The sequence below is a fragment of the Oncorhynchus nerka genome, linkage group LG8, assembly GCF_034236695.1.
Source record: "Oncorhynchus nerka isolate Pitt River linkage group LG8, Oner_Uvic_2.0, whole genome shotgun sequence".
Classification (NCBI taxonomy): Eukaryota; Metazoa; Chordata; class Actinopteri; order Salmoniformes; family Salmonidae; genus Oncorhynchus; species Oncorhynchus nerka.
The window spans coordinates 59,766,070-59,793,229 of NC_088403.1; the positions used below are offsets into that span (position 1 = coordinate 59,766,070).

Below are 27,160 nucleotides of genomic sequence, written 5' to 3' on the forward strand. Positions count from 1 at the left end.
ACATCCTGTGTGTGTGTGTGTGTGTTTGCAGTGTCTCATGACATCCTTCGTATACACACTGCTGTAGTCACGCTCCTCACACTTCATGATCGAAGGGTCCAGCTAAAAAGCCTATTGTGTGTTTATTGTCTTTATATGTGTGGTATGACCTAACTAAACAGGGCGGGACTTCGCAGATACTTCAGATGGCACACTAATGGTGGATATAAACAAGAGAAAGAGAACTAACATAACTTAGCCGCCAGTGTCCGTCAAATTGAGCATAGCAGACTGTATAAAAAAACAAGCCCATAAAAGTGGTATTATTTTATTGTTCCAGACAAAAGACAGCCAGTACATGCCGTATTATAATGTTTGTGATAGAAGAAAATGACAGCTTCTAACCAAGGGATGAAGTATAGATAAGAGATCAGGAAGGCTTCTGCCCTACAGCACAACACAAAGGGAGAAGTATAGATACGAGATCAGGAAGGCTTCTGCCCTACAGCACAACACAAAGGGAGAAGTATAGATAAGAGATCAGGAAGGCTTCTGCCCTACAGCACAACACAAAGGGAGAAGTATAGATAAGAGATCAGGAAGGCTTCTGCCCTACAGCACAACACAAAGGGAGAAGTATAGATAAGAGATCAGGAAGGCTTCTGCCCTACAGCACAACACAAAGGGAGAAGTATAGATACGAGATCAGGAAGGCTTCTGCCCTACAGCACAACACAAAGGGAGAAGGGAAGATTGACAATGATGAATAAAACAAATAAAAAAAGGCTTACCAAGAAAAAGTTCCAAAAGGACTCATTTGAGGCAGAAAACATTTGGAAAACTCAACAACAAAAAAAGGCAGAGATTAATTTATTATTTGCTCACTTTAATCTGTTGTTCAGGATGAGTACAGGGGACTGACGTTTCGACGTCAAGTTGACCTCTTACTCAGAGTGACCTGAACATTGCACTTAACTATTACCTATTTATAGCCTAGTCACCTATTGAGAGACAACAGTGTAAAAAAATAACATGATTCAAGGTTTGGGTTTTTCTAAATGTAGTTGCCTTGATTTTTGGGGTCTCTTGTGCCACACTTTCCACAGACACTCAAATACCCCCAAGGTAGATCATTGATTTTTATATGACCGATTGGTCAACAACAAGAAACCGTATTTGTTTTATTATTACTATTATTACTTAGTGCCACTATTTTCCATTGACCTGATTTGTATTTTCATGGTATGCTATAAATAGGAGTTAAGTGAAATTGTCAGGTCACTGAGGTAAACGTCAGTCACCTGTACTCATGCAAGTAAGAAATTCCTCTCTGCCTTTTTTTGTGAAGTGAGTCAAATGAGTCCTTTTATCAGTAAACCCTTTTGTTGAGTGATAAAATGAATTTCCTGTTCATAACATGATCATTATATCTGATACACGTGTTACACATTTACTAAATTATCACTATGATTGCTAGCATATCAATTGACACTTTGTCACTACATGTAAAAAAAAAGCAGTTATTTTACGCAGAGCTGAAAAGGAAGTAGGAGCAGGAGTTGACCGTTTAGCCTTCTTCCTGGGAAGTGGTTCTAGAATTTACTCTCGTCGATGGACTTCATGATCTTCTCAATCGTAGGGTCGTCTGGATTGGCACAGAAGCGGAAGTTCTTTTTTGTGAACAAGCTGGAAGAGAGCAGACAATATCCGAGTAAACATCCCTGTGTGTTTGTGTGTATGTATGTGTGTGTGTGTGTGTGTGTGTGTGTGCGCGAGTGAGTGTGCGTTTAATACTATACTTACATGACTCCCCTCTTAGAGCAGTCAGATCTTGTCATTTCATATTCCCTGATGGATTGTCTGGGGATTTTTCTTGTGTAATACTTGAAACAGCATTCTTCAGGAAGATTTGCATCTGTATAAAGAGACTATCTGTAATTGTTCTATCATTTTTCTGACACACTATGGACCACAGGAGGTTGGTGGCACCTTAATTAGGGAGGACGGACTCGTGGTAATGGCTGGAGCGGAATCAGGGGAATGGCATCTAATACAGTACATCAAAGACATGGTTTCCATGGTTTCCAGGCGTTTGATGCCATTCCATCTGCTCCGTTCCAGTCTTTGTTACGAGCCGTCCTTCCCTCAGCAGCCTCCTGTGCTACAGACGGGTTAGCTGACGTCGTCAGGGGAACAATGGCCGCTCTTCAAAGGGGCCAAAGGCGGTGTGTTATGATTCTGGTGATCAGATGGCAGCAATGACAACAAGCAGCCATGTGGGGTTTCGTAAGTGGCTTGTTTCAGTCAATCTTTAATATATTGTTCTTGACTGATGTCACACGTCTTTGCTAATATGGCAAAAACCATCTAGCTAGCTAACCAATAAGTGTACCAATGCATTTAAAAAAAAACACATTGTTTCACTCGATTGAATAAACATTGGAGACTAAATATAATTTACATGTCAACAACCTAAGCGAACCCCATTGTTGTGCACATGTCGGTCGTGTTGCTAAACAACCAACCTGTCCTGAAGTCAGAAATTAAAACATGGAACCTTTCATTTGAGGTCACAATGCAACAATTCAGAGTAGGAGTGCTGATCTAGAAGCAGTTTTGCTTTTTAGATCACAATGAATAAGATTGCATAAACAAGGGGGGGGGAACTGATCCTAGATCAGTACAGCCCCATATCTCTTCCATACATCCTTAACCCTAATTACTCCTGTAAGTCACTCTGGATAAGAGCGTCTGCCAAATGACTCAAAATGTAAATACGTAACACTCAATATTAAGACAATTTTCTGAAGAGAAGGATCGATAGTAGTTAAGAATCGATTCCGAAGCAGGGATAACTTACTGTTGGCCAACGCGCCGGACCACAGGGCTGCTCCCAGGACGCACAGCAGAAGGATCAGAGCAGACCGCATGATTGGTTGGATGATGAGCAGAGGATGACCAACAGTGTTAACACCTCAGCAACTGTAAAGAGTTCTAAACTCAGGACAGAGTGTTTAGTCCTTTATGATCAGAGGAGGTGTGTGGTTTCGGTGGGGAGAGGGGGGGGGAGCAGAGTGTGTAGGTGACAAATGTTTCCACTTCATCTCAAAAGTAGAGAAGAATAAAAAAAACCTGAGCAATAGCGGGGTGTTCACAGGAAATGCACGTGGGGTTAGCCCACCACAGCGGATGGCTTGCACAGGTCTTTGTAGCATTAACTCAAAAACTAAGCATCAGTGTGAAACATAAATGTCGGACGTTATTGAACCCCCACTCCCTCTTCTTGGAAATGATTTCCTGGAAATGATTTGTTCTACAACTATGGAAAAACAATTGAGAAGTTGAACAGATAAAGATGCGTTCACGCTGTTCATCAGGTTGTATATGTACACGTCTTTATTTAGTAAAACAGTAGCTACACACCGAGTACACAAAACATTAAGAACACCTGCTCCTTCCATCAGACTGACCAGGTCAAAGCTATGATCCCTTATTGATGTCACTTGTTAAATCAAAAATCAGTGTAGATGAAGGGGAGGAGACGGGTTAAAGAAGGATTTTTAAGCCTTGAGACATGTATTGTGTCTGTGTGCCATTCAGAGGGTGAATGGATAAGACAAAAGATTGAAGTGGCCTTGAAGGGGTATGGTAGTAAGTGCCAGGCGCACCGCTTTGTGTCAAGAACTGCAACGCTGCTGGGTTTATCACGCTCAACAGTGTGTATCAAGAATGTTCCACCACCCAAAGGACATCCAGACAACTTGAAAAAAAAAAACTGTGGGAAGCACTGTAGTCAACATGAGCCAGCATCACGCTTTCGACATCCATAACAAATTGTGGCTGTTCTGAGGTCAAAAGGGGTGCAATTCAATTTTTTAGGAAGGTGTTCCTAATGTTTGGTATACTCCGTGTACACTTCAAGTGAGATCCATTTCCAGTTTTGACCCTGATGCCCTCCCACCCATGTAACACTCCAGTTCTCTGCAACCAAAAAGGGTGACTTGGAAATGTCACAGAGACAAATCAAACTGACAATACAAAACAAAGCTTAAAAGAAAATCAGGTAACGTGGAAAGAGTACAAATCATATGGCCTTCATTATTACATTTAATGGTGAGGTCTTTCATTTCTGTATTTAAAATGAATCTACAACAGGAGACCAGTGACATACCGTAATTTATACTTCCCAGGGCGCACTTCTGTGATTAAAGGGGTGAGTCTACTTCCTGTAGTTCTTACTGATTGATTATTGTGGCTGGGTAAGGCCATGTCGGACACACATTCCTCAACCCTGTAACATTCACACAGTCACTAACAGGGGATGTCTTTTTGTTGTTAAGAAATGTCACTTCAAATCACACACACAAACACACGGTCCTCAATCAGTTGTGAGGGACACCAATATAGTGAGAGAATGTACTCAACAAGCCAAAAAAACCCAACAAAAACAAAACTGGTGTGAAACTGCAGATGGTGATAAACAAAAAGAAGGTGATTGTGCAGAATGCAGTACTGTGGTATTCACCACATAGGCAGAGCAGGGGGAAGGAGTGCGTCGGTCTTCATAGTGATCAGAATGACTACGTGCACAGGGGGGGTGAGGAGGTGAAAAGACAAGGGGTATTGTCTGACATCCTGTTGCTACGGCTTCCTGAATAACGCACACTTCTCAGCGTGCACTTCGATGTGTGCCAAACACCCAAAGGGATCACTAAATGCTTGAGGGCTCTGGAGTATGAAGGGTTTTAGTACGGTATCTGCATTTGAAACGAGCATCACATTCAGAACCATCTACTGAGGTCGTCTCTTTTTGGCAGGTGATGGTGGCCGGCAGACATGAAAGTAGTAGTAGAATCTGTGAACTGAACACCAAACCAAAGCCTCTTTCTGAACGACACCCTCCCATTGAGCTCACACATCTAAACCAAGGCTGGTGTGTTCAGAAACATGAAAACAAGAGCAAACATGACTCAGGTCCTTTATCTACATTAATAAAAGCATTATGGGAGAAGAGAAAAAGAGTAACACCTCTGAGCTACACTCTGCTCATCACCATGAAGTATGACAGCTTCTGATTGGGTTACAGCACTTACCGAGTGAGCACATCCAATAGGGAAAGGGCATTCTGAGGACAACAGGGATACCAGCAATGCCTCATTATTGATAGAAGGGATAATAAAATCATCAACAATCTGTTTTCCTTTCTGGAGTCTTCTAAGCAGCTTCTCAACCAAACGGGTACAAATGGTTTGGGGGAGGGGGTGACTGAAGTGGATAATATCAAATGGGACGATACCAGTGAGGTTTGTTGTGTTAGCCTAACTTTTTCTTCTTCATTATAACATAACAACAAATCAAGAGATTGTCTCCATGTTAAGAGATGACACTTAAATGAGAAACAAAGACAACAGAAAATCATTACCATGAAAAATGAAAAAGGAGGCAGGTGATATACTGTAGTATATTGATCCTCCTAATCTACCTTTGCTGTTCCACTTTAACCACCTTTGGGGATGTATAAGACATTAACTATCACTTCATTCATTTTTTTCAGGCAGCTTATTTCCTCTTTGAAGAGTAAAACACTAATTTAAAAAAGTAAACCTTTAACGGCACGACACGCAAAAAATACAATCTGTTGTATTTCAGTTGAATCTTCATAAGAATACACATTTATTGACTACCCCCCCCCTCTCATTTTAAGTCAATGAACCATTCTCCCCAAATCAACAAAACGCCCACGTCTTCTCCCTGGGAGCCTTTCCTTCATTGGATGGTACAGAAACAAAGGGAACCAACTAAGACAAACTAATTAGAAACACACGGAAACCACATCAGTCCAAACAAAACAAAAAAGCCTCATGATAAAAAAATCGCAGCTGACTTGCAGGAATGACCAACGACAACGGAGGCTTGGAGTAGAGGTAGGAGAGAGAGAGAGAGAGTGTAGAGAGAGAGAGAGAGAGAGAGAGAGAGAGAGAGAGAGAGAGAGAGAGAGAGAGAGAGAGAGAAGAGAGAGAGAGAGAGAGAGTAGAGAGAGAGAGAAGAGAGAGATAGAAGAGAGAGATAGAAGAGAGAGATAGAAGAGAGAGATAGAAGAGAGAGATAGAAGAGAGAGATAGAAGAGAGAGATAGAGAGGTAGAAGAGAGAGATAGAGAGGTAGAAGAGAGAAAATAGTGGGAAAGTTATAAAGAGAAAAAGAGGAGTGAGAAAGAGAGGAGGTCCAGTTGGGTAACTAGTATCCCTGCTATAGACATGTGGCAGAATACAGTACATTCGAGAGCATCTTTCTGCCTGGTTTAATTCTGGGACAGGGGGCACAGCATGTATAATAAGGCCTAGTCACCCCTCACCCCAGTCTGTTCCAGACCTCCAGGGTCTCTGCTCCATGACTCACATCTAGGGGGACCACAGTGGCTGGTTGTCCCCAGCCCAGAGTGCTCTGAGCCTGGGGTAGGCTCCATCCCAGGGAGGGCAGCTCCTTCACACAGCCTGACCTGGGCTAGGGTCCAGTGTTTCACGGGGTCAGGTAGAGTACTGTGTTAGAGAATGAGCTACAGTCTGTTGTTTTGCTCCTGGATGACCGTTGTTCTCAGCGCTTTAGAACTGGACTGATCCACTCCTGCTCCTTCTGTAAGGCCTGAAGAACCTGAGGAGAAACAAGGGGCCATGGTATGAAACACAGCATGATCATCATTGGAGTTATATAGTTATACTGTACACAAAGGACCAGGCCAAGATTCTAGTAGTTCCATCACTTGAGCCTTGAGACTTAAGTTGAAAAACCACTGATGCCAACTCTGTTTCCCTCGAACTGAAGAAATGTCTGTTTTCCAAAAAGTAATGTCAGCTGACTTTGGGAGGGGGGGCAGTTACATCCAAACAGTCTCATCTCACCTGTGCCCATTTCCTGTTCTTGCTGGTCATGTGGACAGCGTGGATGTGCGAGAACAGCTGGTCGGGGGGGATGTGATCGGGTAAGCGGGTGAGGAACTGGGCGTTGTGGATGAAGTCCATGCGGGTCAACACGTCCTCGTACAGGCGCAGGATTCCCAGGGCCACCCGGAACAGGAACTCATCTCCGTCACGACAGAACACATCCCACACCCGACATGCCAGGTCCAATGGCAGTGACTTACTGTACAGGGTGAAGATCCTACAGGAATATGAGTGAGTGAGTGAGTGAGTGAGTAGACATTTGGATACAACTTTCCATACTGAAACATTGAGGTACAAAGGATTGAAATGTTTGGGAGATTACAGACGCCTGGTGTTATTTTCACACATCCATGGACGTGCGTAGTCCACGGAGACAAACACACCAAGCATACACAGATAAGCACAGTTATATGCAAAACACTTAACAACGAGCCATAGAGTCTGGTCTGAGAAACAGACTAATGGAATCAGCACATTTCCAAAATATCTGTAACTGTCTCCTGGGACACTTTAGTTTGTATATGGGGTCACTAGATTATGATATTTCTGATGTGCAGGGCTGCTATCTTGACTTCCACCTCCCCTCATCTCTCCATCCGTGTATAAATAACTGATGTGTGAAAACAGGGCGCTCTTCACTGCGCTGTGGTGAGAGTAGAGGGGGTTGAGGTGACCATCTATACAACCCACTTACACATCCTGTCTTCTCAGTAACACGGCAACAATCTAAAGAGCACAAATACAACAGGAAGAAGAGCACCTACAAAGTGTCAATATTGTAATCATATTGTTTTTCACGTTCGTAATTGGTACCAGATCTTTGATTTCATTCAGTCTATACCCATTAGTTACCTGAGAAAAACAATTGAGAGAGGGAGAGAAAGAGAGGGAGGCTCACCAGTCGATTAAATAAATATCGGGGGTCAATTTGTTTTCCTTGAAATGTGCAAACAGCTTAGGTAGGTTTTCATCAAAGAACACATCAAAAGCCGCAAAGTAGGTCAACATCTGAGGAGAGAGAAGAAACAACAGAGTCAGATATAGACCACAATCAGTCAGATATACAGACCACACCGCCCTGACACCACTATCAGCCAGATATATAGACCATACCACTATCAGCCAGATATAGACTACACCACCCTGACACCACTATCAGCCAGATATATAGACCACACCACCCTGACACCACTATCAGCCAGATATATAGACCACTATCAGCCAGATATATAGACCACATCTCCCTGACACCACTATCAGCCAGATATATAGACCACTATCAGCCAGATATATAGACCACACCGCCCTGACACCACTATCAGCCAGATATATAGACCACTATCAGCCAGATATATAGACCACACCGCCCTGACACCACTATCAACCAGATATACAGACCACACCGCCCTGACACCACTATCAGCCAGATATACAGACCACACCGCCCTGACACCACTATCAGCCAGATATATAGACCACACCGCTCTGACACCACTATCAGCCAGATATACAGACCACACCTCCCTGACACCACTATCAACCAGATATATAGACCACACCGCCCTGACACCACTATCAGCCAGATATATAGACCACATCGCCCTGACACCACTATCAGCCAGATATATAGACCACACCGCCCTGACACCACTATCAGCCAGATATATAGACCACTATCAGCCAGATATATAGACCACATCGCCCTGACACCACTATCAGCTAGATATACAGACCACATCGCCCTGACACCACTATCAGCCAGATATATAGACCACTATCAGCCAGATATACAGACCACATCGCCCTGACACAACTATCAACCAGATATACAGACCACACCGACCTGACACCACTATCAGCCAGATATATAGACCACTATCAGCCAGATATATATAGACCACATCGCCCTGACACCACTATCAGCCAGATATATAGACCACATCGCCTTGACACCACTATCAACCAGATATACAGACCACACCGACCTGACACCACTATCAGCCAGATATACAGACCACATTGCCCTGACACCACTATCAGCCAGATATATAGACCACTATCAGCCAGATATATAGACCACTATCAACCAGATATAGACCACACCTCCCTGACACCACTATCAACCAGATATATACAGACCACATCGCCCTGACACCACTATCAGCCAGATATATAGACCACTATCAGCCAGATATACAGACCACATCGACCTGACACCACTATCAGCCAGATATATAGACCACTATCAGCCAGATATATAGACCACACCTCCCTGACACCACTATCAGCCAGATATACAGACCACACCTCCCTGACACCACTATCAGCCAGATATATAGACCACACCGCCCTGACACCACTATCAGCCAGATAGACCACATCGCCCTGACAACACTATCAGCCAGATATATAGACCACACCGCCCTGACACCACTATCAGCCAGATATATAGACCACACCGCCCTGACACCACTATCAGTCAGATATATAGACCACATCGCCCTGACACCACTATCAACCAGATATATAGACCACATCTCCCTGACACCACTATCAGCCAGATATATAGACCACATCGCCCTGACACCACTATCAGCCAGATATATAGACCACATTGCCCTGACACCACTATCAGCCAGATATATAGACCACATCGCCCTGACACCACTATCAGCCAGATATACAGACAACACCTCCCTGACACCACTATCAGCCAGATATACAGACCACACCGCCCTGACACCACTATCAGCCAGATCTATAGACCACACTTCCCTGACACCACTATCAGCCAGATATATAGACCACTATCAGCCAGATATACAGACCACACCTCCCTGACACCACTATCAGCCAGATAGACCACATCGCCCTGACAACACTATCAGCCAGATATATAGACCACACCGCCCTGACACCACTATCAGCCAGATAGACCACATCGCCCTGACAACACTATCAGCCAGATATATAGACCACACCGCCCTGACACCACTATCAGCCAGATATATAGACCACATCGCCCTGACACAACTATCAACCAGATATATAGACCACTATCAGCTAGATATACAGACCACATCGCCCTGACACCACTATCAGCCAGATATATAGACCACTATCAGCCAGATATACAGACCACATCGCCCTGACACAACTATCAACCAGATATACAGACCACACCGACCTGACACCACTATCAGCCAGATATATAGACCACTATCAGCCAGATATAGACCACACCTCCCTGACACCACTATCAGCCAGATATATAGACCACTATCAGCCAGATATATAGACCACATCGCCTTGACACCACTATCAACCAGATATATAGACCACTATCAGCCAGATATATAGACCACACCTCCCTGACACCACTATCAGCCAGATATATAGACCACTATCAGCCAGATATACAGACCACATCGACCTGACACCACTATCAGCCAGATATATAGACCACTATCAGCCAGATATATAGACCACACCTCCCTGACACCACTATCAGCCAGATATATAGACCACATCTCCCTGACACCACTATAAGCTAGATATACAGACCACATCGCCCTAACACCACTATCAGCCAGATATATAGACCACTATCAACCAGATATACAGACCACACCGACCTGACACCACTATCAGCCAGATATATAGACCACTATCAGCCAGATATATATAGACCACATCGCCCTGACACCACTATCAGCCAGATATAGACCACACCTCCCTGACACCACTATCAGCCAGATATATAGACCACTATCAGCCAGATATATAGACCACATCGCCTTGACACCACTATCAACCAGATATACAGACCACACCGACCTGACACCACTATCAGCCAGATATACAGACCACATTGCCCTGACACCACTATCAGCCAGATATATAGACCACTATCAGCCAGAGATATAGACCACTATCAACCAGATATAGACCACACCTCCCTGACACCACTATCAACCAGATATAGACCACCCCTCCCTGACACCACTATCAACCAGATATATAGACCACACCTCCCTGACACCACTATCAGCCAGATATATAGACCACACCTCCCTGACACCTATCAACCAGATATATACAGACCACATCGCCCTGACACCACTATCAGCCAGATATATAGACCACTATCAGCCAGATATACAGACCACATCGACCTGACACCACTATCAGCCAGATATATAGACCACTATCAACCAGATATATAGACCACACCGCCCTGACACCACTATCAGCCAGATATATAGACCACACCTCCCTGACACCTATCAACCAGATATATACAGACCACATCCCCCTGACACCACTATCAGCCAGATATATAGACCACTATCAGCCAGATATACAGACCACATCGACCTGACACCACTATCAGCCAGATATATAGACCACTATCAGCCAGATATATAGACCACACCTCCCTGACACCACTATCAACCAGATATACAGACCACATCGCCCTGACACCACTATCAGCCAGATATATAGACCACACCACTATCAGCCAGATATATAGACCACACCGCCCTGACACCACTATCAGCCAGATATAGACCACACCGCCCTGACACCACTATCAACCAGATATATAGACCACATCTCCCTGACAACACTATCAGCCAGATATATAGACCACATCGCCCTGACACCACTATCAGCCAGATATATAGACCACATTGCCCTGACACCACTATCAGCCAGATATATAGACCACATCGCCCTGACACCACTATCAGCCAGATATACAGACAACACCTCCCTGACACCACTATCAGCCAGATATACAGACCACACCGCCCTGACACCACTATCAGCCAGATATACAGACCACACCGCCCTGACACCACTATCAGCCAGATCTATAGACCACACTGCCCTGACACCACTATCAGCCAGATATATAGACCACACCGCCCTGACACCACTATCAGCCAGATATATAGACCACACTGCCCTGACACCACTATCAGCCAGATATACAGACCACACCTCCCTGACACCACTATAAGCCAGATATATAGACCACTATCAGCCAGATATATATAGACCACATCGCCCTGACACCACTATCAGCCAGATATACAGACCACATCGCCCTGACACAACTATCAACCAGATATATAGACCACTATCAGCTAGATATAAAGACCACATCGCCCTGACACCACTATCAGCCAGATATATAGACCACTATCAGCCAGATATACAGACCACATCGCCCTGACACAACTATCAACCAGATATACAGACCACACCGACCTGACACCACTATCAGCCAGATATATAGACCACTATCAGCCAGATATATAGACCACATCGCCTTGACACCACTATCAACCAGATATATAGACCACTATCAGCCAGATATATAGACCACATCTCCCTGACACCACTATCAGCCAGATATAGACCACATTGCCCTGACACCACTATCAGCCAGATATATAGACCACTATCAGCCAGATATACAGACCACTATCAGCCAGATATACAGACCACATCGCCCTGACACCACTATCAACCAGATATACAGACCACACCGACCTGACACCACTATCAGCCAGATGTATAGACCACTATCAGCCAGATATAGACCACACCTCCCTGACACCACTATCAGCCAGATATACAGACCACACCTCCCTGACACCTATCAACCAGATATACAGACCACATTGCCCTGACACCACTATCAGCCAGATATATAGACCACTATCAGCCAGATATATAGACCACATCGCCCTGACACCACTATCAGCTAGATATACAGACCACATCGCCCTGACACCACTATCAGCCAGATATATAGACCACTATCAGCCAGATATATAGACCACATCGCCCTGACACCACTATCAGCTAGATATACAGACCACATCGCCCTGACACCACTATCAGCCAGATATATAGACCACACCACTATCAGCCAGATATATAGACCACACCGCCCTGACACCACTATCAGCCAGATATATAGACCACACCGCCCTGACACCACTATCAGCCAGATATATAGACCACACCGCCCTGACACCACTATCAACCAGATATATAGACCACATCTCCCTGACACCACTATCAGCCAGATATATAGACCACATCGCCCTGACACCACTATCAGCCAGATATACAGACAACACCTCCCTGACACCACTATCAGCCAGATATACAGACCACACCGCCCTGACACCACTATCAGCCAGATCTATAGACCACACTGCCCTGACACCACTATCAGCCAGATATATAGACCACACCGCCCTGACACCACTATCAGCCAGATATATAGACCACACTGCCCTGACACCACTATCAGCCAGATATACAGACCACACCTCCCTGACACCACTATAAGCCAGATATATAGACCACTATCAGCCAGATATATATAGACCACATCGCCCTGACACCACTATCAGCCAGATATACAGACCACATCGCCCTGACACAACTATCAACCAGATATATAGACCACTATCACACATACACCATTATCAGCCAGATATATAGACCACTATCAGCCAGATATATAGACCACATCGCCTTGACACCACTATCAACCAGATATACAGACCACACCGACCTGACACCACTATCAGCCAGATACATAGACCACTATCAGCCAGATATATAGACCACATCGCCTTGACACCACTATCAACCAGATATATAGACCACTATCAGCCAGATATATAGACCACATCTCCCTGACACCACTATCAGCCAGATATATAGACCACATTGCCCTGACACCACTATCAGCCAGATATATAGACCACTATCAGCCAGATATACAGACCACTATCAGCCAGATATACAGACCACATCGCCCTGACACCACTATCAACCAGATATACAGACCACACCGACCTGACACCACTATCAGCCAGATGTATAGACCACTATCAGCCAGATATAGACCACACCTCCCTGACACCTATCAACCAGATATACAGACCACATTGCCCTGACACCACTATCAGCCAGATATATAGACCACTATCAGCCAGATATATAGACCACACCACTATCAGCTAGATATACAGACCACATCGCCTGACACCACTATCAGCTAGATATACAGACCACATCACACCATCTATCAGCCAGATATATAGACCACTATCAGATATATAGACCACATCGCCCTGACACCACTATCAGCTAGATATACAGACCACACACCACTATCAGCCAGATATATAGACCACTATCAGCCAGATATACAGACCACTATCAGCCAGATATACAGACCACACGCCCCTGACACCACTATCAACCAGATATACAGACCACACCGACCTGACACCACTATCAGCCAGATATATAGACCACTATCAGCCAGATATAGACCACACCTCCCTGACACCACTATCAGCCAGATATATAGACCACACGCCCTGACACCACTATCAGCCAGATATATAGACCACTATCAGCCAGATATATAGACCACATCGCCTGACACCACTATCAGCTCAGACCACATCGCCTGACACCACTATCAGCCAGATATATAGACCACTATCAGCCAGATATACAGACCACATCACCCTGACACCACTATCAACCAGATATACAGACCACACCGACCTGACACCACTATCAGCCAGATATATAGACCACTATCAGCCAGATATAGACCACACCCCCTGACACCACTATCAGCCAGATATATAGACCACATCGCCCTGACACCACTATCAGCCAGATATATAGACCACTATCAGCCAGATATACAGACCACATCGACCTGACACCACTATCAGCCAGATATATAGACCACTATCAGCCAGATATATAGACCACATCGCCCTGACACCACTATCAGCTAGATATACAGACCACATCGCCTGACACCACTATCAGCCAGATATATAGACCACTATCAGCCAGATATATAGACCACATCGCCTGACACCACTATCAGCCAGATATACAGACCACACGCCCTGACACCACTATCAGCCAGATATATAGACCACCCTGACACCACTATCAGCCAGATATATAGAACACATCACCCTGACACCACTATCAGCCAGATATACAGACCACACCTCCCTGACACCACTATCAGCCAGATATACAGACCACACCGCCCTGACACCACTATCAGCCAGATACATAGACCACACCTCCCTGACACCACTATCAGCCAGATATACAGACCACACCGCCTACACCACTATCAGCCAGATCTATAGACCACACTTCCCTGACACCACTATCAGCCAGATATACAGACCACACCTCCCTGACACCACTATCAGCCAGATATATAGACCACACCGCCCTGACACCACTATCAACCAGATATATAGACCACATCTCCCTGACACCACTATCAGCCAGATATATAGACCACACGCCCTGACACCACTATCAGCCAGATATACAGACACACCTCCTGACACCACTATCAGCCAGATATACAGACCACACCGCCCTGACACCACTATCAGCCAGATCTATAGACCACACTGCCCTGACACCACTATCAGCCAGATATATAGACCACACCGCCCTGACACCACTATCAGCCAGATATATAGACCACACTGCCCTGACACCACTATCAGCCAGATATACAGACCACACCTCCCTGACACCACTATAAGCCAGATATATAGACCACTATCAGCCAGATATATATAGACCACATCGCCCTGACACCACTATCAGCCAGATATACAGACCACACTATCAACCAGATATATAGACCACACTGACACCATTATCAGCCAGATATATAGACACTATCAGCCAGATATATAGACCACATCGCCTTGACACCACTATCAACCAGATATACAGACCACACCGACCTGACACCACTATCAGCCAGATACATAGACCACTATCAGCCAGATATATAGACCACATCGCCTGACACCACTATCAACCAGATATATAGACCACTATCAGACCACATCTCCCTGACACCACTATCAGCCAGATATATAGACCACATTGCCCTGACACCACTATCAGCCAGATATATAGACCACTATCAGCCAGATATACAGACCACTATCAGCCAGATATACAGACCACCACACCACTATCAACCAGATATACAGACCACACCGACCTGACACCACTATCAGCCAGATGTATAGACCACTATCAGCCAGATATAGACCACCACTCAACCAGATATACAGACCAGATATCAGCCAGATATATAGACCACTATCAGCCAGATATATAGACCACACCCCTGACACCACTATCAGCTAGATATACACCACACCACTATCAGCCAGATATACAGACCACATCGCCCTGACACCACTATCAGCCAGATATATAGACCACTATCAGCCAGATATATAGACCACACGACACCACTATCAGCTAGATATACAGACCACATCGCCCTGACACCACTATCAGCCAGATATATAGACCACTATCAGCCAGATATACAGACCACTATCAGCCAGATATACAGACCACATCGCCCTGACACCACTATCAACCAGATATACAGACCACACCGACCTGACACCACTATCAGCCAGATATATAGACCACTATCAGCCAGATATAGACCACACCTCCCTGACACCACTATCAGCCAGATATATAGACCACATCGCCCTGACACCACTATCAGCCAGATATATAGACCACTATCAGCCAGATATATAGACCACATCGCCCTGACACCACTATCAGCTAGATATACAGACCACATCGCCCTGACACCACTATCAGCCAGATATATAGACCACTATCAGCCAGATATACAGACCACATCACCCTGACACCACTATCAACCAGATATACAGACCACACCGACCTGACACCACTATCAGCCAGATATATAGACCACTATCAGCCAGATATAGACCACACCCCCCTGACACCACTATCAGCCAGATATATAGACCACATCGCCCTGACACCACTATCAGCCAGATATATAGACCACTATCAGCCAGATATACAGACCACATCGACCTGACACCACTATCAGCCAGATATATAGACCACTATCAGCCAGATATATAGACCACATCGCCCTGACACCACTATCAGCTAGATATACAGACCACATCGCCCTGACACCACTATCAGCCAGATATATAGACCACTATCAGCCAGATATATAGACCACATCGCCCTGACACCACTATCAGCTAGATATACAGACCACATCGCCCTGACACCACTATCAGCCAGATATATAGACCACATTTCCCTGACACCACTATCAGCCAGATATATAGAACACATCGCCCTGACACCACTATCAGCCAGATATACAGACCACACCTCCCTGACACCACTATCAGCCAGATATACAGACCACACCGCCCTGACACCACTATCAGCCAGATACATAGACCACACCTCCCTGACACCACTATCAGCCAGATATACAGACCACACCGCCTTGACACCACTATCAGCCAGATCTATAGACCACACTTCCCTGACACCACTATCAGCCAGATATACAGACCACACCTCCCTGACACCACTATCAGCCAGATATATAGACCACACCTCCCTGACACCACTATCAGCCAGATATACAGACCACATCGACCTGACACCACTATCAGCCAGATATATAGACCACTATCAGCCAGATCTATAGACCACACTTCCCTGACACCACTATCAGCCAGATATACAGACCACACCTCCCTGACAGCACTATCAGCCAGATATATAGACCACACCGCCCTGACACCACTATCAGCCAGATATATAGACCACACCGCCCTGACACCACATCGCCCTGACAACACTATCAGCCAGATATATAGACCACACCGCCCTGACACCACTATCAGCCAGATATATAGACCACATTGCCCTGACACCACTATCAGCCAGATATATAGACCACATCGCCCTGACACCACTATCAGCCAGATATACAGACCACACCTCCCTGACACCACTATCAGCCAGATATATAGACCACACTGCCCTGACACCACTATCAGCCAGATATACAGACCACACCTCCCTGACACCACTATCAGCCAGATATATAGACCACACTTCCCTGACACCACTATCAGCCAGATATACAGACCACACCTCCCTGACACCACTATCAACCAGATATATAGACCACACCGCCCTGACACCACTATCAGCCAGATATACAGACCACACTGACCTGACACCACTATCAGCCAGATATATAGACCACACTGCCCTGACACCACTATGACACCACCAGTCAGATGTTGTAGCAACATAGTAACACATGGTTACAGTTGTGAACAGGGTGCTAAGTGCTATGAGTGCAGTGGTGTATTGTGAAAATCTCTGCTAACAGGGTGTGCAGGCTTTTATTCCAGCACAAACACAAAGAACTGTCTGTCTGTGTCTGTGTCTGCACTGTACTCACAAGGCTGTGGTCCACTCTGAAGAAGGCCATCTGACAGGGCTTGTTCAGGAGGTTGGCGAAAGCTATGAAGGCGTCTGCCGTGTCCAGGTTGAGGATCAGCACCGCCGCGATGAACGACATACCCTGAACCTGAACACACCGGGACTGATGTTAACTATGAAAGTAGTGATGTTAACTGTTACCTGCTACGGTACCCTAGCCGCGTTGACCCCTGCTACGGTACCCTAGCAGCGTTGACCCCTGCTACGGTACCCTAGCCGCGTTGACCCCTGCTACGGTACCCTAGCCGCGTTGACCCCTGCTACGGTACCCTAGCCGCGTTGACCCCTGCTACTGTACCCTAGCCGCGTTGACCCCTGCTACTGTACCCTAGCCGCGTTGACTCCTGCTACTGTACCCTAGCCGCGTTGACTCCTGCTACTGTACCCTAGCCGCGTTGACCCCTGCTACTGTACCCTAGCCGCGTTGACCCCTGCTACGGTACCCTAGCCGCGTTGACCCCTGCTACGGTACCCTAGCCGCGTTGATCAACTGCATGTCAGTACTGTGAACACAAGAGGGAGGAGAGAGAGTGAGTGAGGTTTATTATTAGTAGTGGGGTGGTGTTGGGGGGCATTTACTGGTTACCGGCTGGTGCTACAAGGACGAGTACTGATGCGAAGGGAATTTTGTTTTCCATAATAACACTTACAAAGGTAGACTCCGCGAGATGATGTAGATGCAACGTAAACAGCAGCATTGGGTCAATTTCCATAACTACTAAGAGCGTTGAAGCACGAGGCTAAACTGTTTTGGTCGGGTAGCTACCACGTAGCAGGGTGAAGCACGAGGCTAAACTGTTTTGGTTGGGTAGCTACCACGTTGTAGTAGGGTGAAGCACGAGGCTAAACTGTTTTGGTTGGGTAGCTACCACGTTGTAGCAGGGTGAAGCACGAGGCTAAACTGTTTTGGTCGGGTAGCTACCACGTTGTAGCAGGGTGAAGCACGAGGCTAAACTGTTTTGGTCGGGTAGCTACCACGTTGTAGCAGGGTGAAGCACGAGGCTAAACTGTTTTGGTTGGGTAGCTACCACGTTGTAGCAGGGTGAAGCACGAGGCTAAACTGTTTTGGTTGGGTAGCTACCACGTTGTAGCAGGGTGAAGCACGAGGCTAAACTGTTTTGGTCGGGTAGCTACCACGTTGTAGCAGGGTGAAGCACACCTGTGCACACGTTAGAATACTCTGTGACTGTTAGAGAGCAAAGTCATGCATCGCGCTCATCTCAATATCTGTGGTGCTTCCTGCTGCAACGTCATTTCTCAGTCTACCTTTTACTCTCCATCTGTCAGTATTCCTTGGTTAGTCCAGGAAGTGGAGACATTTCTCTATAAACACACTGTGGGCTGTTTCTCAGCATGGCTGTGGTGAGGTGGAGGTGTAAAAGCCACAGTATATCTCCAGCAGAGCACACTGACACCACATCCTGGAAATTCATTTCATCAGACTCAAAGATGATAATCAAACCAGCCAAAGTGGATGTTAGTAATGCAGTAGTTGTACTGTGTTCAAGGTTCAGAGAGAATGAAGACGGATGGAAGCAAAAGAGAAAACTGGTTACGTCAGTGCTGCATTGGAATACACAGAAGTAAGCACACAAACACCCACAAAAACACCCCCACACACACAAACACACAAACACCCACACACAAGCACCCACACACACACAGACACCCACAAACACAAACACCCACAAACCAGCAAAAGTGCCAGGTGGGGTGGTCAAATGTATGAGTCATCCTGATGGAGTAATGGAGGCCTGCCGCCAGTCTCTCTCCCCCTGCCCGGAGGCCGGGCAGGGGGAGAGGCCTGCCCGGCCTATGGAGGCCTGCCGCCCGTCTCTCTATGGAGGCCTGCCGCCCGCCGTCTCTCCCCCTCTATGGAGGCCTGCCGCCCGCCGTCTCTCCCCCTCTATGGAGGCCTGCCGCCCGCCGTCTCTCCCCCTCTATGGAGGCCTGCCGCCCGCCGTCTCTCCCCCTCTATGGAGGCCTGCCGCCCGTCTCTCCCCCTCTATGGAGGCCTGCCGCCCGTCTCTCCCCCTCTATGGAGGCCTGCCGCCCGTCTCTCCCCCTCTATGGAGGCCTGCCGCCCGTCTCTCCCCTCTATGGAGGCCTGCCGCCCGTCTCTCCCCTCTATGGAGGCCTGCCGCCCGTCCTCTCCCCCTCTATGGAGGCCTGCCGCCCCCTCCCCCCCTCTATGGAGGCCTGCCGCCCGTCTCTCCCCCTCTCCCCCTGGAGGCCTGCCGCCCGTCTCTCCCCCCCTCTATGGAGGCCTGCCGCCCGTCTCTCCCCCTCTATGGAGGCCTGCCGCCCGTCTCTCCCCCTCTATGGAGGCCTACCGCCCGTCTCTCCCTCTCTATGGAGGCCTGCTGCTCGTCTCTCCCACACTACACATAATGGCTGTTTACATAGAGCAGTGTCCCAAATGGCATTCTATTCCCTAGACAGTGCACTACTTTGACCAGTACCCATATGGCTCTAGATGAAAGTAGTGCACTGTCTAGGGAATAGGGCACCATTTGGAACTCACACCGTAGACTAACGTAGGACTCCGAGCCAGTCCGTTTATAGCTTAAGGTCCAATGTGTTTCTATCACCTTCCACCATAGGACAGAGAGAAGCAATGGTTTCTGATAAAACGGTCATCATTCGGCCTTAAGGACCCTTGTGCTTCCAAAGAAAAGCACCAATATACATCACTATTCAGGGCCATTACCACTGATACACTATACAGATACACACGAAGGCTGACGAGGAATTCATCATCAAGTGTGTGAGCTTATGTTATGAAGTAGGAACGTACGTGTCTGTGTGCTACTACTTACGTAGCCCACGTCTGGCCTATAGCAGGTGTATGCTCCTAGAATGCTGTGCAGCACGTCGTAGTACGGACCTCCCTGTCGAAACACAGGTGATACTTTAACTATTACAACACGTACATTTTAGTCATTTAGCAGACGTTCTTATCCAGGGCCACTTACAGTTGGTGCATCTTAAGACAGCTAGGTGAGACAACCACATATCAGTCATAAAAAGTACATGTTCCCTCTAAATAGCTATCAGCAAAGTCAGTGCAAGTAGGAAAAGACAAGTGCATATATATATATATATATATATATATATATATATATACACACTGCTCAAAAAAATAAAGGGAACACTAAAATAACATCCTAGATCTGAATGAATGAAATAATCTTAAATACTTTTTTCTTTACATAGTTGAATGTGCCGACAACAAAATCACACAAAAATTATCAATGGAAATCAAATTTATCAACCCATGGAGTTCTGGATTTGGAGTCACACTCAAAATTAAAGTGGAAAACCACACTACAGGCTGATCCAACTTTGATGTAATGTCCTTAAAACAAGTCAATATGAGGCTCAGTAGTGTGTGTGGCCTCCACGTGCCTGTATGACCTCCCTACAACGCCTGGGCATGCTCCTGATGAGGTGGCGGATGGTCTCCTGAGGGATCTCCTCCCAGACCTGGACTAAAGCATCCGCCAACTCCTGGACAGTCTGTGGTGCAACGTGGCGTTGGTGGATGGAGCGAGACATGATGTCCCAGATGTGCTCAATTGGATTCAGGTCTGGGGAACGGGCGGGCCAGTCCATAGCATCAATGCCTTCCTCTTGCAGGAACTGCTGACACACTCCAGCCACATGAGGTCTAGCATTGTCTTGCATTAGGAGGAACCCAGGGCCAACCGCACCAGCATATGGTCTCACAAGGGGTCTCATCTCCGTACCTAATGGCAGTCAGGCTACCTCTGGCGAGCACATGGAGGGCTGTGCAGCCCCCCAAAGAAATGCCACCCCACACCATGACTGACCCACCGCCAAACCGGTCATGCTGGAGGATGTTGCAGGCAGCAGAACGTTCTCCACGGCATCTCCAGACTCTGTCACGTCTGTCACATGCTCAGTGTGAACCTGCTTTCATCTGTGAAGAGCACAGGGCGCCAGTGGCGAATTTGCCAATCAAACGTCCTGCACGGTGTTGGGCTGTAAGCACAAACCCCACCTGTGGACGTCGGGCCCTCATACCAACCTCATGGAGTCTGTTTCTGACCGTTTCTGACCGTTTGAGCATAGGCCCTTTGTGCACGATACAAGTAATTTTCCCAACAATTGTTTACAGAGAGATTATTTCACTGTATCACAATTCCAGTGGGTCAGAAGTTTACATACACTATGTTGACTGTGCCTTTAAACAGCTTGGAAAATTCCAGAAAATGATGTCATGGCTTTAGAAGCTTCTGATAGGATAATTTACATCATTTCAGTCAATTGGAGGTGTACCTGTGGATGTATTTCAAGGACTCCCTTCAAACTCAGTGCCTCTTTCCTTGACATCATGGGAAAATCAAAAGAAGTCGGCCAAGACCTCAGAAAAAAATTGTAGACCCCCACAAGCCTGGTTCATCCTTGGGAGCAATTTCCAAACGCCTGAAGGTACCACGTTCATCTGTACAAACAATAGTATGCAAGTATAAACACCATGGGACCATGCAGCCGTCATACCGCTCAGGAAGGGGACACGTTCTGTCTCCTAGAGATGAACGTACTTTGGTGCGAAAAGTGCAACTCAATCCCAGAACAACAGCAAAGGAATTTGTGAAGATGCTGGAGGAAACGGGTACAAAAGTATCTATATCCACAGTAAAATGAGTCTTATATGGACATAACCTGGGCGGTGTGTCACAGCATCATCAGACAGAGCTTGCAGGCAATCTCAACGCTGTGCGTTACAAGGAAGACATCCTCCTCCCTCATGTGGTACCCTTCTTGCAGGCTCATCCTGACATGACCCTCCAGCATGACAATGCCACCAGCCATACTGCTCGTTCTGTGTGTGATTTCCTAAAAGACAGGAATTCACGGTGGAAACTACACATGCAGAGATCATCCGTTCAACTACTCAGTGTCGAACAAAGACATGGCGGTTGGAACCAAAAAAAATCTAATTTGAACCCATCCGACCAACGGACATATTTATACTGGTCTAATGTCCATTGCTCGTGTTTCTTGGCCCGAGCAAGTGACTTCTTATTATTGGTGTCCTTTAGTAGTGGTTTCTTTGCAGCAATTCGACCATGGAGGCCTGATTTACTCAGTCTCCTCTGAACAGTTGATGTTGAGATGTGTCTGTTACTTGATCTCTGAAGAATGTATTTGGTCTGCAATTTATGAGGCTGGTAACTCTAATGAACGTATCCTCTGCAGCAGAGGTAACTCTGGGTCTTCCTTTCCTGTGGCGGTCCTCATGAGAGACAGTTAACTCTAATGAACGTATCCTCTGCAGCAGAGGTAACTCTGGGTCTTCCTTTCCTGTGGCAGTCCTCATGAGAGCCAGTTTCATCATCACTTGATGGTTTTTGCGACTGCATTTGAAGAAACTTTTAAAGTTGTTAATGTTCTGGATTGACTGACCTTAAAAGTAATGATGACTGTCATTTCTCTTTGCTAATTTGAGCTGTTCTTGCCATAATGTGAACTTGGTATTTTACCAAATAAGGCTATCTTCTGTATAACACCCCTACCTTGTCACAACACAATTGATCGGCTCAAACACATTAAGAAGGAAATAAATTCCATAAATTAACTTTTCACAAGGTACAGCTGTTAATTGAAATGCATTCCAGGTGACTAACTCATGAAGCTGGTTGAGAGAATGTCAAGAGTGTGCAAAGCTGTCAAGGAAAAGGGTGGCTACTTTGAAGAATCTCAAATATAAAATGTTTAGATTTTTGTAATACTTTTTTGGTTACTACATTATTCCATATGTGTTATTTCATAGTTTTGATGTCTTCACTATTATTCTACAATGTAGAAAATAGTAAGAATAAAGAAAAACCTTTGAATGAGTAGGTGTGTTCAAACTTTTGACTGGTACTTTGAGATACCGGAGTTGGCAGAACGAAGTACTCTGGTTGGGATGTAGGGTTTGAGCCTGAAGGTGAGGAGGGGAAGTTCCCCTACATTGACTGTTGCAACACAACAACAGTCCCACCCACACACCGAGATATGTGAACTTCACCTAACCACTTACGAGAGGAAGGTATACTGACCAAAAATATAAAACGCAACAATTTCAACAATTTTACTGAATTAGTTGCTAAAAGGAAATCAGTCAATTGAAATAAATGAATTTGGCCCTTATCTTAATACACTGCATATAGACTTTTCTATTGTTATTTGACTGTACGTTTGTTTATTCCACGTGTAACTCAGTGTTGTTTTTTGTCGCACTGCTTTGCTTTATCTTGGCCAGGTCGCAGTTGTAAATGAGATCTTGTTCTCAACTGACTTACCTGGTTAAATAAAAAATGTTTAAAAAAAATCTTTGGATTTCACATGATTGGGCATTGGTGCAGCCATGGGTGAGCCTGGGAGGGCATAGGCCCACCAACTTGGGAGCCAGGGCCAGCCAATCAGAACGAGTTTTTCCCCTACAAAATGATTTTTTTTTTTATTACAGACAGAAATACTACTCAGTTTCATCAGCTGTCCGGATGGCCGGGCTCAGACGATCCCACAGGTGAAGAATCCGGATGTGGTGTCCTTGGCTGGCATGGTAACACGTGGTCTGCGGTTGTGAGGCCGTTAGACGCACTGCCAAATTCTCTAAAACAACATTGGAGGCGGCTTATGGTAGAGAAATGAATATGACATTTTCTGGCAACAGTTCTGGTGGACATCCCTGCAGTCAGCATGCCAATGGAATGCCCCCTCAAAATGTGAGATGTCTGTGGCATTGTGTTGTGACAAAAAACTGCACATTTTAGAGTGGCCTTTTATTGTCCCCAGCACAAGGTGCACCTGTGTAATGATCATGCGGTGTAATCAACTTCTTGATATGCCACAACTGTCATGTGGATGGGGAAATGCTCACTAACAGGGATGTAAACAAATTTGTGCACAAAATTTGAAAGAAATATTCGTGGGAGCTTCGATTTGAGCTCATGAAACATGGGACCAACACTTTACATGTTGCGTTTTATATATATTTTTTGTTCAGTATAGAGATAGATTCATTTAGTCGACTATATTAATAATAAAAACCATTTAGCAAATGCTTTTATCCAAAAGTAATTTACAGTTATGCGTGCATACAGTTTATGTACAGGTGGTCCCGGGAATTGAACTCACTACCCTGGTGTTGCAAGCGCCATGCTCACCAACTGAGCTACAGAGGACCACAACTGAATTCAGAGTGGACACAGAGATCCTCGATGATGTCGTAAATAGTTGTTGTCCTGCCACTGACCTGTTGGAAGATACAGAGATGGGGAAAGGTTCTGGAGATGTCCAGCTTGATCAGCTCCAGACTGGCCTCTCTGTCCGCCAGCGATGAACCTGCATCTACACACACACACACACACACACACAAAACATTAGAAACAATCAACATCACACACTTCCTTTAGCCAACTCTCATGTTTCCAAACCTTCTGTAGGATTTATTTTTTTGATTCAAAGCGATTCGGATTTCAATTCTCACCCCTTTGTGAGTGAGGTCAAACGTTTTCAATAGCACTTCAGAGAAAGAAGGGGATAAAGATGGAGAGACGAAGGGAGACGAAAGAGAAGAGAGTCTGTCCTCTACCTTCAGTCACTGGTTCTGTAGGCATAGACTTCCACTTGTCCCTGGCCCTGGCCAGACAGATGTTGTAGAGCTCTGTGGAAGAATACATCACAACACTGATCACCATGTGCACGCACACACACACACACACACACACAAACAAAAACCTGCCATTGAACACTCCGTTGCGACAATTAACATGGAAGTAAACCACAGCATTACTGTCATAGTCCCTCTATCTAAAAGCCTTCCACTGCAGCACATCAGGCCTGGACAGCCTCAAGGTCTTCTCTCCAGTACCAACGAGCTATTCAGTGTCTCAGTGGTGCTGTGCTTATCTACCAGCCTTGTCCTAGACCCTGCTGCTCTCTAGTGAGAATAACTGAGGAGAGAGAGAGAGGTGTGTGTGAGATACATGATCCCATTTGGTTTGGATGTAACTGGCAAAATGGGCCACCAGGGGGGGGTGTTTTTTCGCTGAGTCATGCTGAAATTGAGACCTCTGGTATCTACAGTCCTCTTTTTCCCCCACACACACACACACACACACACACACACACACACACACACACACACACACACACAATGGGGTGTGTATAATTCAGTAGTCTCAGACCTACAGTGAGGTGTGTGTCCTACCGTGAGTGATGTTGAGCTCGTTGCCCACCGCCAGGCTCCAGACCTTGCCCCTGACGCTAGGGGGCACGCCCTGCCACCAGAGGTCCCTGACCCGCCGAGAGTTACACATGGTGCTCCAGTTGGGCAGAATCTCCTGGTTCCAGGTCTGGGCGGCGTTGCCAATGCTCTCTTCCACCTTACACCTGAGCTCCAGCTGCTTCCTCCTCTTCTGGGCCTCCTTGAGCTCTACGGAGGCAGGGAGGGGAGCGAGGCAGGCCGGGAGGGGAGCGAGGCAGGCAGGGAGGGGAGCGAGGCAGGCCGGGAGGGGAGCGAGGCAGGCCGGGAGGGGAGCGAGGCAGGCGGGGAGGGGAGCGAGGCAGGCGGGGAGGGGAGCGAGGCAGGCGGGGAGGGGAGCGAGGCAGGCGGGGAGGGGAGCGAGGCAGGCAGGGAGGGGAGCGAGGCAGGCAGGGAGGGGAGCGAGGCAGAGAGGGGAGCGAGGCAGAGAGGGGAGCGAGGCAGAGGGGGGAGCGAGGCAGGGAGGGGAGCGAGGCAGAGGGGGGAGCGAGGCGAGGCAGAGGGGGGAGCGAGGCGAGGCA

At 46.5% G+C, this 27,160-nt stretch overlaps 2 protein-coding genes across 2 annotated transcripts in view; both read right to left on the reverse strand.

Annotated features, from left to right (window-relative positions):
• Window positions 1–1,070: 1,070 nt before the first annotated feature.
• Window positions 1,071–2,988, reverse strand: LOC115133669 (C-C motif chemokine 14-like). The gene is made up of 3 exons (XM_029667153.2): window positions 2,840–2,988; window positions 1,783–1,894; window positions 1,071–1,665 (listed from the first exon to the last, which is right to left on the reverse strand). The coding sequence occupies exons 1-3, from the start codon at window positions 2,907–2,909 to the stop codon at window positions 1,572–1,574; spliced, it is 276 nt and encodes a 91-aa protein (XP_029523013.1). The 5' UTR covers window positions 2,910–2,988; the 3' UTR covers window positions 1,071–1,571.
• A 364-nt stretch (window positions 2,989–3,352) lies between these two features.
• Window positions 3,353–27,160, reverse strand: part of LOC115133658 (TBC1 domain family member 14) — a 66,853-nt gene continuing 43,045 nt past the window's right edge. Inside the window, 8 exon segments of the mRNA XM_065021952.1 lie at window positions 3,353–6,629; window positions 6,878–7,136; window positions 7,818–7,927; window positions 18,318–18,446; window positions 21,178–21,249; window positions 25,629–25,723; window positions 25,968–26,039; window positions 26,586–26,810. Of these exon segments, the coding sequence (XP_064878024.1) occupies window positions 6,573–6,629; window positions 6,878–7,136; window positions 7,818–7,927; window positions 18,318–18,446; window positions 21,178–21,249; window positions 25,629–25,723; window positions 25,968–26,039; window positions 26,586–26,810 (1,019 nt within the window). The 3' untranslated portion in view covers window positions 3,353–6,572.

Excerpts from the sequence above, each read along its gene's own strand:
- LOC115133669 (XM_029667153.2), bottom strand. The coding sequence starts at position 2,909 with ATGCGGTCTGCTCTGATCCTTCTGCTGTGCGTCCTGGGAGCAGCCCTG. Across the intron at positions 1,895-2,839 it reads GTCCGGCGCGTTGGCCAACA|ATGCAAATCTTCCTGAAGAA; the intron begins GTAAGTTATCCC and ends CTCTTTATACAG. Across the intron at positions 1,666-1,782 it reads TGCTCTAAGAGGGGAGTCAT|CTTGTTCACAAAAAAGAACT; the intron begins GTAAGTATAGTA and ends GCTCTCTTCCAG.